At 47.8% G+C, this 16,899-nt stretch overlaps 1 protein-coding gene across 7 annotated transcripts in view; it reads right to left on the bottom strand.

The window, feature by feature from the left end:
• Nucleotides 1-16,899, bottom strand: part of TENM2 (teneurin transmembrane protein 2) — a 3,863,575-nt gene that overhangs the window by 96,972 nt on the left and 3,749,704 nt on the right. For all 7 annotated transcript variants that reach the window (XM_069654289.1, XM_069654288.1, XM_069654292.1 and 4 more), the window contains one exon: nucleotides 1,412-1,644. In XM_069654289.1, coding sequence (XP_069510390.1) covers nucleotides 1,412-1,644 — 233 coding nt within the window. The remainder of the gene's footprint in view (nucleotides 1-1,411; nucleotides 1,645-16,899) is intronic.

Genomic DNA, 16,899 nt, shown 5'->3' with positions numbered 1-16,899 from the left:
GTTCCCCCTTTACCCACAATAAGGGTCAAGCTGGAAACTTCCCCACAAAGGGCTTAGTAGAGGACGTGAATGCAAGGGGCAGAGGTGATGTCTGAGAATTTACTGAACGGGGAGCGTTAAGAGATGGGCATTCTGAGATGGCATCTTCTTTGATCATGACATACTGATAGCCCCGGTGTTATGGAATGGCCTATGGATGCATGGGGTAAAAGGGAGATGGGTTTAGATAACAGCAGGATGTGAGTATTATCTTATGGATGAGAGTGTAAAGTGGAGAATGGAGTGTTAGCACTTGCACCCAATAGCGCTCTGTAGACTAATGCATTTGATTCACTGGATAGTTGGAGCTGTTTCTGGTTTGCTTCGTGGAAGAATGCTGGTATTCTTGTCTGGATAAGTCAGTTCTTTATGATGAAGTAGGAGGGAACACTGTGTTTTTCTGTTTTAATGTTGACAAAGAGGCACAGGAGATGGTACATCAAGCACTGGATATGGTATTCATGAGAAGGGGGGGACTCACGGGTTAGAAATCTCTATAGCTGAGGAGTGACACACAGAAGAGATGGACTGTTAAAGGCATGTGCTTGGACGTAGAGGTGATACAAGGAGAGGGCATGTAGGATGGTTGGTGGGACTCCCCCTGCACTCATCACGGGTATGCAGGCGTAGCTTTCTGTGGGCTGTCATGGTAGTGGAATTGTGGGTGATGGCTGAGTGTGATCTGACAGTGGTGGCAAGGTGGCGCGTGACCCAAGTGCTATTTGAGTCAGTGGGTGGGTTGAGAGACACAAGAGGTGGTGGAGGTTTGGTTTGGTGAAGGAACTTCACCGACTTGCTTCATTTTGATGTCTGTGACGGGTCACCCGCAAATCCTAATTCCTAATAAGATCCCTTAGCCATGGCTACCATGCTTAAACACGTCGGTTTGAAAGGTAGACAGACATCTGGTTCAATAACACAATTTTGTAACAGTGGGCACTCACATTCTAAATATCATTTGGACATGTTTTCTCAGAATTGCATTCTTAAGTTGAAATGTAACCCGAATCCATCGGTTTTCTGTAAAAAGGGAAGATACATCACCAAGAGCATTGTATTACATGTACATGATGGTTAGGTGTTCCACCATCTTATCAATTCGTTTTGATAACGTTGCTGTTCTTGCCAATGAGATCAGCATATTTCATGGTAGTGTGGTAGGCCTAGTGAGGCTACAGAGGTACAAGGGCCCAAAAATGGTGTCAGTGTGCCATGCCATGCTTACATTCCAACTTCGGCTCTGAATGGAAAAACTGTAATGCATACACAACATTTATTTCATGCATATCCTACATACAAAAAGTGCCTCTTATTTTCTTTAAACAAATATTAAAAGTAAATATGACCCGTGGCATTAGCCCTTGGAGCTCACCTCTGGGGTTTGTCAGGATTGCATCCACTGCCTTTCCGCCATTGCCGCACCTGGCTTCATCATAGGGCATACATTGCTCGCCATTGCCCGCAATCACTTCCGAGTTGCTTGCGAGGTCTTTTGCACCAGTCTGAGATTTAATGCGATAGATGCGTCTGCTGTTGGTATCAGACAGAAACAGCGACCCGGAAACAGGATCCACAGCCAGGTAGTATTTATGAGCTATGTTATTGCTTTGGGGGGAAAGAACAAATACAGATTTATTGCATACACTCAGTTTATATTTCTTTCTTTCTTTTTGTAATCTGTGTAGCGCGCCGAACCCTGAGGCGTCTAGGCGCTGTTCTTGACAATGGTTAATACAGTTGGGTACAGGATACACAAATACATGATAGAAATTGATGCATAGTAACATATTTACACATGCATGCCTAAATGGATATCATTCCTCATGTAATTGAGATTTCATGATTAAAAACAATGTTAAATAATCCCCTGTTGGGGAAAATATTTTGAAACCATAAACTATATTAAAGAAACTATGCATGAGCACAAGTACAGTGAAGCTTGCAATGCAGCCTTTACAGGGGCTCAGAGCCTCCATTCCAAGCTTGATGATTGGCCAGAGAGCTGGAAACCACGAGGAGAGCCAAGGAAACACATGGGCCTCATGACGACCCAGGCGGTAAGTTACCGCCTGTGTCGTACACTTACCACCATGGTGTAAACTACGTTTACACCATGGTGGATGGCGGATTTATCGCCCCATTCCAAGGTGAGTGGGGCGGTAAATCCCCATTTCCCATTTTACCCTTCCCCATTCCCATTTTTGCCCCATAGGGCATAATGGGAGTGGGGAAGACGCTAATTACGCCACCGTAAATTACGGTGGCGTAATTAGCACCATGGTCCCTTATCGCCATGGATTTTAACGCCTGCAAAAAGCAGGCGTTAAAATCACCATGGCGCTAAGGGACCTTGTAATCCGGCGTTAAGGGTCGGCGCCGTTTACGGCGCCGTTAACCCCTTAACGCCTGACTCGTAATGAGGCCATGGAGTTCAAGCTTCTACTGGTGATTAAAGCCTGAAATCCATGTGTGGATGGTTATAAGAGGCACAAAAGTGTTCCAGTGCAGGTAAGTAGTAAGATGGACAGGTAGGTAAAAGGGTGTGACAGCCCACTGATACACCCGCCCTGTAGAAACCTTTCTGCCACCTATCACTTCTGGAAGATTCCCCCAGCCACGCACATGCCATCAAAGCGTCACCAGCTATCTCCCAGGCGGAGACATTCCACTTGCAGGCCGCCACTCTCACAAGCACGCACACGCCAACACACACCATACATAACGTCACCAGCTATCTCCCAGGCGGAGGCATTCCACTTGCAGACCGCCACTCTCACAGGCAAGCACACACCATCACACACCATACATAACGTCACCAGCTATCTCCCAGGCGGAGGCATTGCACTTACAGCCCGCCACTCTCACAGGCACGCACCCGCCAACACACACCATACATAACGTCACCAGCTATCTCCCAGGCGGAGGCATTCCACTTGCAGACCGCCACTCTCACAGGCAAGCACACACCATCACACACCATACATAACGTCACCAGCTATCTCCCAGGCGGAGGCATTGCACTTGCAGGCCGCCACTCTCACAGGCACGCACACGCCATCACACACCATATATAACTTCACCAGCTATCTCCCAGGTGGAGGCATTCCACTTGCAGGCCGCCACTCTCACAGGCACGCACCCGCCAACACACACCATACATAAGGTCACCAGCTATCTCCCAGGCGGAGGCATTGCACTGGCAGGCCTCCACTCTCACAGGCACGCACACGCCATCACACACCATACATAGCGTCACCAGCTATCTCCCAGGCGGAGGCATTCCACTTGCAGGCCGCCACTCTCACAGGCACGCACCCGCCAACACACACCATACATAACGTCACCAGCTATCTCCCAGGCGGAGGCATTGCACTTGCAGGCCGCCACTCTCACAAGCACGCACACGCCATCGCACACCATACATAACGTCACCAGCTATCTCCCAGGCAGAGGCATTCCACTTGCAGGCCCCCACTCTCACAGGCACGCACCCGCCAACACACACCATACATAACGTCACCAGCTATCTCCCAGGCGGAGGCATTGCACTTGCAGGCCGCCACTTTCACAAGCACGCACACACCATTGCACACCATCCATAAAGTCACCAGCTATCTCCCAGGCGGAGGCATTCCACTTGCAGGCCGCCACTCTCACAGGCACGCACACGCCATCGTACACCATACATAACGTCACCAGCTATCTCCCAGGTGGAGGCATTCCACTTGCAGGCCGCCACTCTCACAGGCACGCACACGCCATCGCACACCATACATAACGTCATCAGCTATCTCCCAGGCGGAGGCATTCCACTTGCAGGCCGCAACTCTCACAGGCACTCACCCGCCAACACACACCATACATAACGTCACCAGCTATCTCCCAGGCGGAGGCATTGTACTTGCAGGCCGCCACTCTCACAAGCACGCACACACCATCGCACACCATCCATAAAGTCACCAGCTATCTCCCAGGCGGAGGCATTCCACTTGCAGGCCGCCAGTCTCACAGGCACGCACACGCCATCGCACACCATACATAAAGTCACCAGCTATCTCCCAGGCGGAGGCATTCCACTTGCAGGCCTCCACTCTCACAGGCACGCACACGCCATCACACACCATACATAGCATCACCAGCTATCTCCCAGGCGGAGGCATTCCACTTGCAGGCGGGGGTGGACTGGCCTATGTGGTACTCTGGAGATTTCCCGATGGGCTTCCGCACCCTGGGATTCTTTTGTGTGGTATTTCCACATTTTCTCATAGGAAAAGCATTGGGCTTGCTGTAAATGTGTCACATGGGACCACTTTAAACATTATTTCCAAGGCCTCTTTTGATGGCCAGTCCACCCTGGCTTGCAGGCCGCCACTCTGAAAGGCACGCACACGCCATCGCACAACATACATAACGTCACCAGCTATCTCCCAGGCGGAGGCATTCCACTTGCAGGCCGCCACTCTCACAGGCACGCACACGCCATCACACACCATACATAACGTCACCAGCTATCTTCCAGGCGGAGGCATTCCACTTGCAGGCCGCCACTCTCACAGGCACGCACATGCCATCACACACCATACATAACGTCACCAGCTATCTCCCAGGCTGAGGCATTCCACTTGCAGGCCGCCACTCTCACAGGCACGCACATGCCATCGCACACCATACATAACGTCACCAGCTGTCTCCCAGGCGGAGGCATTCCACTTGCAGGCCGCCACTCTCACAGGCACGCACACACCATCACACACCATACATAACGTCACCAGCTATCTCCCAGGCGGAGGCATTCCACTTGCAGGCCGCCACTCTCACAGGCACGCACACCCCATCACACACCATACATAACGTCACCAGCTATCTCCCAGGCGGAGGCATTCCACTTGCAGGCCGCCACTCTCACAGGCACGCACACGCCATCAGACACCATACATAACGTCACCAGCTATCTCCCAGGTGGAGGCATTCCACTTGCAGGCCGCCACTTTCACAGGCACGCCCATGCCATCACACACCATACATAACGTCACCAGCTATCTCCCAGGCTGAGGCATTCCACTTGCAGGCGGGGGTGGACTGGCCTATGTGGTACTCTGGAGATTTCCCGGTGGGCTTCCGCACCCTGGGCCTCTTTTGTGTGGTATTTCCACATTTTCTCATAGGAAAAGCATTGGGCTTGCTGTAAATGTGTCACATGGGACCACTTTGAACATTATTTCCAGGGCCTCTTTTGATGGCCAGTCCACCCTGGCTTGCAGGCCGCCACTCTGACAGGCACGCACACGCCATCGCACAACATACATAACGTCACCAGCTATCTCCCAGACGGAGGCATTCCACTTGCAGGCCGCCACTCTCACAGGCACGCACACGCCATCGCACACCATACATAACGTCACCAGCTATCTCCCAGGTGGAGGCATTCCACTTGCAGGCCGCCACTCTCACAGGCACGCACACGCCATCACACACCATACATAATGTCACCAGCTATCTCCCAGGCAGAGGCATTCCACTTGCAGGCCGCCACTCTCACAGGCACGCACATGCCATCGCACACCATACATAACGTCACCAGCTATCTCCCAGGCTGAGGCATTCCACTTGCAGGCCGCCACTCTCACAGGCACGCACATGCCATCGCACACCATACATAACGTCACCAGCTGTCTCCCAGGCGGAGGGAGGCATTCCACTTGCAGGCCGCCACTCTCACAGGCACGCACACGCCATCGCACACAATACATAACGTCACCAGCTATCTCCCAGGCGGAGGCATTCCACTTGCAGGCCGCCACTCTCACAGGCACGCACATGCCATCGCACACCGTACATAACATCATCAGCTATCTCCCAGGCGGAGGCATTCCACTTGCAGGCCGCCACTCTCACAGGCACGCACACACCATCACACACCATACATAACGTCACCAGCTATCTCCCAGGCGGAGGCATTCCACTTGCAGGCCGCCACTCTCACAGGCACGCACACGCCATCAGACACCATACATAACGTCACCAGCTATCTCCCAGGTGGAGGCATTCCACTTGCAGGCCACCACTTTCACAGGCACGCCCATGCCATCACACACCATACATAACGTCACCAGCTATCTCCCAGGCGGAGGCATTCCACTTGCAGGCCGCCACTCTCACAGGCACGCACATGCCATCACACACCATACATAACGTCACCAGCTATCTCCCAGGCTTAGGCATTCCACTTGCAGGCCGCCACTCTCACAGGCACGCACATGCCATCGCACACCATACATAACGTCACCAGCTGTCTCCCAGGCGGAGGGAGGCATTCCACTTGCAGGCCGCCACTCTCACAGGCACGCACACGCCATCGCACACCATACATAACGTCACCAGCTATCTCCCAGGCGGAGGCATTCCACTTGCAGGCCGCCACTCTCACAGGCACGCACATGCCATCGCACACCATACATAACGTCACCAGCTATCTCCCAGGCTGAGGCATTCCACTTGCAGGCCGCCACTCTCACAGGCACGCACACGCCATCACACACCATACATAACGTCACCAGCTATCTCCCAGGCGGAGGCATTCCACTTGCAGGCCGCCACTCTCACAGGCACGCACACACCATCAGACACCATACATAACGTCACCAGCTATCTCCCAGGTGGAGGCATTCCACTTGCAGGCCGCCACTTTCACAAGCATGCCCACGCCATCACACACCATACATAACGTCACTAGCTATCTCCCAGGCTGAGGCATTCCACTTGCAGGCCGCCACTCTCACAGGCACGCACATGCCATCACACACCATACATAACGTCACCAGCTATCTCCCAGGCGGAGGCATTCCACTTGCAGGCCGCCACTCTCACAGGCAGTCACACGCCAGAGACGACTCACGCGTGGATGCCTCTTCTGAGTCCCCCTCCTGCCTTTTTTTCAGAATGGTGGATGCCTGGAAGGATTTTTGATGGGCTTGATGGTTTTTACAAGACCCGAGGGGTTTTTCTAGAGCTCTCTGGTTGATGTGCTCTTTCAGTTTTCTTTCTTCTATTATTTATATCCGGGCTAGTTAATGACGTAGGACCTGGCCCACAGTCCTGCAATGCTAACATCGTTCATCATAATACTGACGTTTCTAATCGTATGCAGACATTCGAGTCATTTGCCAGACGTAGCTGTAGCCTACTCGGTCCTATATCTTTGACAAAGAATTTGCTTTAGCCTCCTATTTTGGGTAATCACATGTAATGGAATAAATATATGCTCAGGAATTCGGGCTGCTTCAGTGAGACTCGGGACCATGTCAGAATGGTTCTTTGGAGGATTCCTGAAGCACTGGAATTATTATTATTATTATTATTATTATTATTATTATTATTATTATTATTATTATTGGTATTGATTGTCAGCCTATGTTCGGGAAGTCACTGAGCGCTTTACAAGTCATTGGGGAGGGACGTGGTGAAAGAAGCAGAGAAACGAGGGAGCAGGGAGGTAGCAACCTGCGGGGGTGGGGAAGGCAGTTTGGCAATACAGAATCTACACGCATCCTGGAGAGGAAACTGGGGGTGGGGGGCACTTCACCAGTCTCTGGTTGGGTGGGATGTGGAACCGGTGTGGCCCTGCGTGTTAGGGAGGAGTGGCATTATGCTCCCGGGATCCCCAATGATATTATGGGGAAGATTGTGTGATGCGCTTGGGAGAACTTGGCGTTTTTGGCTACCTCAACTAGGGCCTAAATCACAAAACCTTAGTGCTTTTGTAAATCAGTCCCCTTATTGTTTCAGGAAGCTTAATAATGTTTTTGTCCAGACCTTGACTGTAGGTTTTGAATGTAAATGATGGATGCTTTGTGTTATGTAACCCTTTGACTCACCTAATGCCATATCTAATCAGAAAGCATTTCATGAGTTCTTCCAAATATACTTTGTGCCTCAATATGCACTCTTGCTGTGTAATGTGCAAAACATGTGCTTTAAATCAACGACATTATTCACAGAGCATGTTTGTCAAGGATGTAATCTGGGGTCACCAGGGGTCGCACCTGTGACACGTGATGTCTCCCTTGCTACCCCTCACTTGCCACCCCTAACATTACATCGATGCTCCTGGGCTGTGGCCAGTGCCATGTGGCTCTTTGTTTTTGGAGTGGCTGCCATTTTTGTTGAGGCCTCTTAAAAAAAACAAAGGGTGTTCCACAAATGTAACACATTGAGCAGTGACTCGAAATAAGAAAGAATAGGATTAACAAATAATTTGTCTTTCTGGAATTCTATACATTAATTGCTAGACTCATTAAAGGGGTGAAAGGTCATGTTCTATTTCTTCCCATGATGTCACTTCGAGATGGTGGCAAATGACATCACTTCCTGTGTTGTCATCAAAGGTCAAAGGTCATGCAATGTCACTTCTGCTACCCCTGGCATTTTGGTGACATTACGTCCGTGATGTGTGTGCAAGTTTCCTAACAATGTAAAAAATGCAAACTATGAAAGCTCCTGCTTTTGAGTCTGATAAAAAAAATAAAAAAACCTTGGGATGTCGCAGTGTCACATAACAAGCCCTGCGATGCGCAGCAGCGGCCACATTTTAAAATGCGTGGTTTACAAAATAAAGTCAGTTACCTGCATAAGAGATCAGCGTGCAGCACAACCTGGCCTCATCAATATGCAAGTAACTTTAATTAACTCCCAACATTCACGTGTGTGTCTAGACGGGTAGAGTCTGCCGAGGTCTCGTCTTAGCCCACAGCTGCTGCAAGCGCAATCTACCAGGATGGCCTGTAAAAGGGACCATCATGCGAAATTTCAACAACAAAAAAAGTAATACATGATTGCTAGTAAATTATGGGTAGAGATGTATTTTGGACAGCTCCTGCTCATGTCCTAGTTGTCCCATAATAATGACGGTGCATAACACGGCCAGACATGACCTTCTCACAAAAATGCTCCAGATGGTTGCATACATGTGTGAGCGTATCTCACATCTCGCTTGTGATGCGCACATAAATTGGAGGCCAGGCCTCCCAATAGTCCATTTGTGTGCTGTTGTTCACTAGGCTTACAAGAGTTTCTATTTGCGAACTCGCACATGGAAAATATCCTTTTCAAATCACCCACCAACCAGATTACAGTACCTTTGCATAGGGGCGATTGCCATAATGCATGGTATTAGCACTAGGGAAACGTTTACCCTAGTGCAAAATTCATATGCAATTAATGCATTTTTGCACAAGGAAACAAAATGGCCTAGTGTTAATACCACTCCGTAGTAACACGAGGGTCCTGTTGCAAAAATGCGCTGACAGAATAGGTTGGAGTAGGATAAACTGGTAATAATAATGTGCGGCATTCCTCTTGCACCAGGGAGCAATTTCTGTACTCTGGCCCCTGTATTATCTCAAACTTCCCCAGACATATTTTCACATTAGAACCCATTGTGGTTGAAGTAGGTGGATACTTTTGGGACCGTTTTTACATGCCTGTATAAGAGCCGCATGGGATTTATCCCTTCTCTTTTGCTCGCCATAACTCATAAAAGTTCCTAGAGGGAAAACACGGGTGCCACCAAGGGTGCAGGTTGGCAAATGGTTCAAAATGAGACATCTAAACTACTGTTTTTGTTCCAGGATGGAAACCCTTTCACAAAGAGAACGATGAGGGATAGGATTGGTCAATATCAAAAACGCAACCTAGTAGAATCCACATTACATACACAAATGAAAATGTGCATGGCATTTGCTCCAAGGAAATATCTTGCCCTAGTGCACATTTGCAGTGTTTCAATATAGTTTAGCTCTGGTGCAAATGCTGTGGAAAAGTGCACTGTGGCGGTACACATTATTTGGATTACTGGCCCGATGTGTGTGTGGGCTGTCCCTGCACTTGCCACTAGCTGGCCACTTTTACCTACTGTTTTTATTTATTCTATTTATTTATTTTACTGTCGATCCTATGTATTGCACTGCCCCTTGCCCCCGCACTTTCCCCTTCCCCCCACCACTGCACTTGCGCAATCTCAATGTCCCCTGGCTTAGTAAGATCGCTGTCTCTGTCTTCCCTCTGTTCCCCCTCCCTTGCCTCGTCGCGCTTTGAAACACTTGTGTATAGGCGCGTTATAAATGCCATATCCATCTTTGAAGCTACTCACAGCATTTGGGAATTGGTGTAGGAGTGGGTGGCACTTCAACAGTCTGTGCCCCCTGCAGGCAAAAAAACCCACTGCTCACAGATGTGTGAGGATGGAAGGAAAGAAGCAAACTATGTACAATGAGACAGTCTCCCTCCTGGCTGAGTCTGTATTGCCGCTCTCACCTTCAGGTGGCAATTGCTTTATTCTTGACTGACTTTGTAAATGTTGGATCTATTACTTAACACCATCTGTGAATGCAGCCATGGTGTAAAATTCAATTTTAATCTCTCATCAGGTTGCCGCCACCATGAAGGTTTGAACATCTGTGCTCACATCGCTTCACCAAATGCAAAGTATAATTAATTCTCCCGAAGTGATTTCTTCAGGCTCGGTGGTCAGCCATGTAAAGGGATAACATGTCGGCTTCTTGTTTTCGCAAAGAAAAAGCTATCTTTCCAGAGAGAAATGAATTCACAGATACACAATTGATTAATTTATCTGGACACCTTGCGAATAAACACACCATGACGCAATATGCTCATCCGTATTCACAATGCGCAACCCACAGCGCACCGTCACACCCATGTGTGAAGGGACAGAGCGCAACAGTGCAGAAATGGACAAAAGCTTGGCAATTGGAGATCACTGCTCTCATTGAGCAAGAGTGCATCTGTCATGAAACCTATTATACTTCTCTCCGCTGTGCATCCCAACACAATGTGTGCAAGCAGTGCCTGTGAGTCAATCAGACGGCTAAAATGGGTTCTCTGGGAATGGGATCTAAAGACTTTGGGGCGCCTTACAAGTATGGCGGTTTGGGAAAAAATTGGGGTACCTGAATTACCGCCACTTTTCCTGCACTGCCATACTTTGGGTATGGTCCTGGAGTGGGGGATTTACCTCCAGCATGATGCTGGAGGTAAATCCTCACACTGGGCCTCATTACGACCCAGGCGCTAAGTGTTTAACGGCGCCGTAAAAAGGCTGCGGTGCCGTTAAACACTTAGAGCCTAATTACAGAGGTCCCTTTGCGGGACCCGACCTTAACGGCTGGTAAAACCAGCCGTTAAAGTAGGGACCCGCAAAGGGACCTTGGTGCTAAGTACAGTGCCGCAATTTGCGGCACCGTACTTACTGCCTTCCCCATTCCCATTGAGCCCTATGGGGCAAAAATGGGAATGGGGAAGGGCCATGGTGGCATGGGGAATTACCGCCCCACCAAGCTCGGAATGGGGTGGTAATTCCCCATTCCGCCATGGCGGACACCGGCATGGACCATGGTGCTAATAGCACCATGGTCCTCCGCCTGGGTCCTAATGAGGCCCACTGTCCCTTGAAAAATCTGCAAAATCAGCAGAATGAATACAGTGGTAATTCCACCAAAAAAGCCCCACAAAGTCCAATGGACCCTGAAAAATGGAGATTCATTCCACCACCGCCCCTTCCTTGTAATCTGGCGGTAATTCCTCCGGACCAAGCAGCCGTAGCGATAATTCTATTGGGTGGTATTCCAGCAGATTTGCTTCCGGAATACCACCCAACTCGTAACAAGGCTCTTTGGCTCGGGCGCAGCTTGGAGCAGTGTGCACAAAGTGGTACCAAGTCAGGAAAACGTGCTACAGATAAACAACTTCTATGGTTCTGCCTCTGGGCCCCTGTACAGTGGGCGGGGCATGCCAGCAGAAGTGTATTATTCATACTGAACATAGTGCCAGCGGATCCTGGAAGAGGAACCACTGGGCCATTCTCTCCGGTTATGAGCCCAATGAAGCTCCCACTCTGTACCAGAGCATCTGCGGAGAAGGATCCCTTCGGGAGGATAGCTCAGGGGCAATGTGCTCGCCTTGGAAGCAAGACAACCCAGAGCAACACAGGTGCGATCCCCGGGTCCCTGCTTAGAAACCTCTGGGTATTAAGCGCGTTATAAATAACCTATCATATCATATCTGCCCCTTGGGCAGATGGGAAACAAGTGACGCTGTGTCCGCAAATTTCTCTGGTAAAGGGAGATTTTTTTAAAGAATCCCAACACAGATTCTATAACTAGTTTATCCTCATCATTTTTGGATCTTAATATGCATTTGAAATGCTGGAGTAATGCAACATATTATGTGAATTTCACTTCATTGAGAGAGCTGATGCTACAGCGAGGTCTGCCAAAACAAACGCCCGAGAGCCAGCACCATCCTGCATTCAAGCAAGGTCGGCGGCACTCACCTTTTCATCTTCCATATATGTCATTAAGATGTAATTAAAGCACATGACCGTCTCTGGATTTTTACTAAGCTATCCTTGTCATTACAGATGGAGTTGGAAAGTGGGTCCAAAACCATAATGATAACATGTTTTAAATCAAAGCATTTGTGGGGAATGGCCACCAATGGTTATTCAGCATTTATGTGTGGTCTTTTCCCTTAGCTTGTGGTTCTCTGCCTTAAACTGATGACTTTTTGCACAAGATACAGGGCCATATTCGCAACGCGTTTTTCAATGAAACGCACCCATTGAAAAGTGCTTTGTGAATCAGGAACACAGCACTGAATAATTGCAGCAAGGGAAAGAAAACTCAAGTTATGTTTCATTCATTCCTTTGTCCTTAATTGCGCCCTGGCCGCTGCGTTCTTAGCACAGCGGAGAGAATCCACGGGATGGACTCTGAAAAGTGGTGTTTCTTGATATGGGTACATGTATGCTCTGCGCCTGGCCTGAGGTCCCCCTCTCCCCCTCCCCCTCCCACCCCCCCCGGCCTTCGGAATCGCTAAACAACCCCTGCAAGTGATTCGTCCTTCAGCGTCCACGCTTTGTGTGGCTTGATTTCCGACATCGATGGGTGGGAGTGAGGTGGACGGGAGTCTACTGCTGCGTGCAGCACCATGGCAGTGGACTAGCGAGGCAACAGCACTTCAATGGCGCAGGCTACGTCTGCAGATATCTACCAAGTGACAGAAACAGCGTTACAGACTGTACAAGAGCAAGTGCCAGCAGGCCATACACGGGTCAGGTTATAGTACAATCATATCTAAAAATGCCCTCGACAATTGCATCAGTTCATTATGCAGCATTTAAAAAAAAATATATTGATGTATGTACGTTTACAGAGGCAGTAGCTGCACTTAACAAAGTTTGAAACTTTTCCGCAGGGCCACTTCAGCTTGTAAAGTGGTGGTCTGCACACTGGCAATGAGGAACGAGCAGCATTTCAGACTTAGAGTAATCACCAAGAAAGCAAATTCCCTCTTAGACATGGCCGCCCTGCCTGACTACTCTGCTTCCCAGCAGCGGCACAGCCACTGATACTGGGCGGCGGGGCAGAATTCAGGAGCATTATTTAGGCGGCAAATGGATCCCTGGTGCTGTAATAGCTAGAGGTATAGCAACTCAGGATTGAGGTATTTCTGCTGAGAAGGATGTGGTAATAGTGAGGTTTTGTTTTATTATTTTATGCACTTACATATTATTATAAAGCACACACATGGGGCCAGATTCATGGAATATTTTCCTGGTTCAAAGTGAATTTGCACGGCTGAAAAGTGACTTTGGACTGCCGACACAATTCCAGATTCATGGAACCGTGCAAAGTGTATTTTTTGCAATGCAAAGTCCGGGAAAAGTCAGCACATAGTCATTTTTGCAGGACAAAATTACTTTGCCCGGACTTTGCATGGCAAAAATACACTTTGCACAGTTCCATGAATCAGCGTTTGTGTCGGCAGTGCAAAGTCACTTTTCAGCAGTGCAGAGTCACTTTGAACCGGGCAAATATTCCATGAATCGGGCCCATAGGGTGTCAGAGAATTGTACAAGACAAACATTTTATATGAAAACAAAACGTGCATGTACAGGGGATGAAAGACGTTTTAAATTACACGTCACGTATCATTGCCGAGGAAAACATAATCAAAAAGTGGACAGAGGCCGGTGAGAGATAGTGAACGCCAAGAGGAGGCTGTGTCCAAGATCACATTTCCAATTGCATTCCAAAAACTAATAACTCAGAGATTTGTCAAAGAATCACTGGGAGAGCTCTTCAACAGAAAACAGCTGATCCCTAAGAAGTCGTTACACCTGAGAAGATCTAGGTGAATTGAATCGAGTCTTTGAAGAGCAGGTACATCTCCAGGGATAAGGACCTTTTCAGTCCGTATGAATCAGCACTAGAATCCACAGCTTCAAACATCATAAGAGGAATTTTAGCACCAATCCTGGCTTCGAGAGGCGGCCAATGAAGATGGCCAAGAAAAAGAGTCATATGATCAGAGGTATTGTCCCTGCAAACTGGCCTGGCTGCATCTTGCAGGGGGCGAGCACATGTGGATTAGATCAACCAGAAATTAGTTGACTTCTTTTGTCCAGTTGTGTTGCAAAAAGTACCTCAATAACACAATGAAAGTCAGAGTCTGGATTAAAGGACTTGCAACATTTCAGAGGGAACAAAAGGAAATCAGCAGAGTTCACCAGTGCCTTGCAGTTTCAATGAGAGGCACAACAGCATGAAGGTCCACATTCAAAGATCTAGCTGAGAAAGCTAGTCAGCAGGATGCATCAGAGAGATCATGCGCTCCAGATCAACCAGAGTGATGGCCATGATTATAGGCACAATTCTCTTTTGGGAGTGCTGAATTTCAAAAGGAGGAATGCCTTCCAAGACCTAATCCGACGAATGTAGCCCTCAAGTAGATGCATATTGAGAAAGAACAAGCAGATATGCTGGGGTGTCATGTGGGTAGTTGTTCATGGGTACTCCAAGCTCATCCACAAAGTGCCCAAATTCATCATGCTGCCATTGCAATGGGAACTCTGGGTTAGGATTGACGTGCACAAGCAAAAGTGCATGTTGCTCCCGCTTCTGGAATAGCCAGATGAGCCGCAGGACATGATTAGGATGCACCGACGGCACTGTGTGTGGCTACCAGTACAATATTGTCAAAGTAGCTTCTTGTGCTACAATAGCACCACTGTGAGATCCAGCTGTAGACAGAAGTTCACAAATGATGTGTCTTTTAATAACTGCACATGACATCATTGAAACAGCGGAGGTTCCTTTAGGAAATGATTGAGTCACTTTGAAAGGTGAATTTCTGGCTTCCAGTTGTGGAGTACCAGGAAGTTCTGGAGATCAGGTTGGAGTTACATTCAGAGAGCTGTGAGTGGGTCTGATACCTAGAAGGGTAGGGTATGGTAATGTTTATTTTGTATGGCACCTATACACAAGGCAAGTGTTTTAAAGTGCTCAAGGAGGGTGGGAACATGGCTAAAAAACATCAGTCGTTCAGAGCCCTTGAAATTCTGAAACGATAATTGTCTGCAGAGGCAGAGTAAGTGCATAGAATACAATTAACAGTGGGCCTGGCTGCAGTGCAGTGTTGATAGGCCTCACTATTGGACTAACAGAGGCACCGTGTTGCACAATGGAAATCCCACATTAGAGATCTCTTTTTAGTCTTAGTACTGTAGAATAGATGAGCACAGCATTATGGGAGATACCGTTACTAAAATCTACAGTTACAAACATTGGAAATATCACTGTTAAGGCCACTATTAACACTCATTCTCAAGAAACTTCAACACTCTACAAATGAAACCTTAAATCACACTACCACAATAATCTGCAAAACTCTCTTTAAAATGAGCACTGCTGTAAGCTACCTCATACATAACACGAGTGCTGTAAAGTTATGATTTATTCTGAGTTAAAGTTGAATATGCAGTATGAGGAACTCTGTTTAGACTGAGTTTTTGTAGCAACCTCATCAATCACATTTCCAGTTTGTAGATTTTAACTTTTGTAGGTACTAACCCTAAGTCTTTGTAAAAGAAAAAGAAAAATAAGACCAAAACAGTCAAGTGCCATCTTTTTTTAAAAAAATGTGTAAAGTCAGTGGTGTAATCTGTATCATCGCCTGTCATCAAGTTATGGATGTTTGCCTGAACTGTACCTAAAGTTGCTTGACTCAGATAAGGCATGCATTGGGGTCATCATTCAGAAAGTACATCAGAATCCACGGGCAGTCCTGTGTTGCCACAGTGTTATGCTTGCCTGCTGTTTACATTCAGATCTTGCGTGTGTGGATGGGTTCCACATTTATCTGTGATGTGTGTGTTTGTGAGTGTTAGTTCGCATGATTTATTCACATCCGTTGGTATGTTCATGGCAATCCAGCCAGTGGTCGTAAGTGTGTGTGTGTGTGTGTGTTTGCACATCCTATCATCAGCTCTGTGTTTGTATTCTGTCATACTCTGCATGCATGCCTAATTAAAGATATATTGTGTACATTTTCCAAGGAAACTATTTCAAACTGGCTCAGTTTTTGTGTGGTGTTCTAGTAAATGGCTAGATGCATGTAAAAATGCATTGGTAGTATCGGATTGGACAATTTTGAAACATGTGTCCCGGAATCCTGTTTATACACACTGTGATGAACTGACTTCTGCTCTGCAAACATATAAAGATGCATGCAGGCTAAAACACCCACTCAGCTCTCTCACTTCTACAAACCAAGAGCCAACACAATCATAAAGGTAAAACAGGCACAGTCAAGAGATATGCCTTCTTCACCTTTTGTGGTAACGTGGGCCAAGGGAAGGCTTTTCTCGTAAAATGGGTGTCAATGTGGTTCAGAAGCAACTCAAACAGCATAGTATTACAGTCCAAAATAATGGAATGCCAAATCAGGTTTCGATAAAAATATATACACTTTCATTAAACACATGATGACAATAATAACTAACTA

This window comes from Ambystoma mexicanum, chromosome 3q (assembly GCF_040938575.1).
Source record: "Ambystoma mexicanum isolate Mex_15411 chromosome 3q, UKY_AmexF1_1, whole genome shotgun sequence".
Lineage (NCBI taxonomy): Eukaryota > Metazoa > Chordata > Amphibia > Caudata > Ambystomatidae > Ambystoma > Ambystoma mexicanum.
The sequence above is the reverse complement of the archived record's forward strand: the minus strand, read 5'-3'. Positions and strand labels throughout refer to the sequence as shown.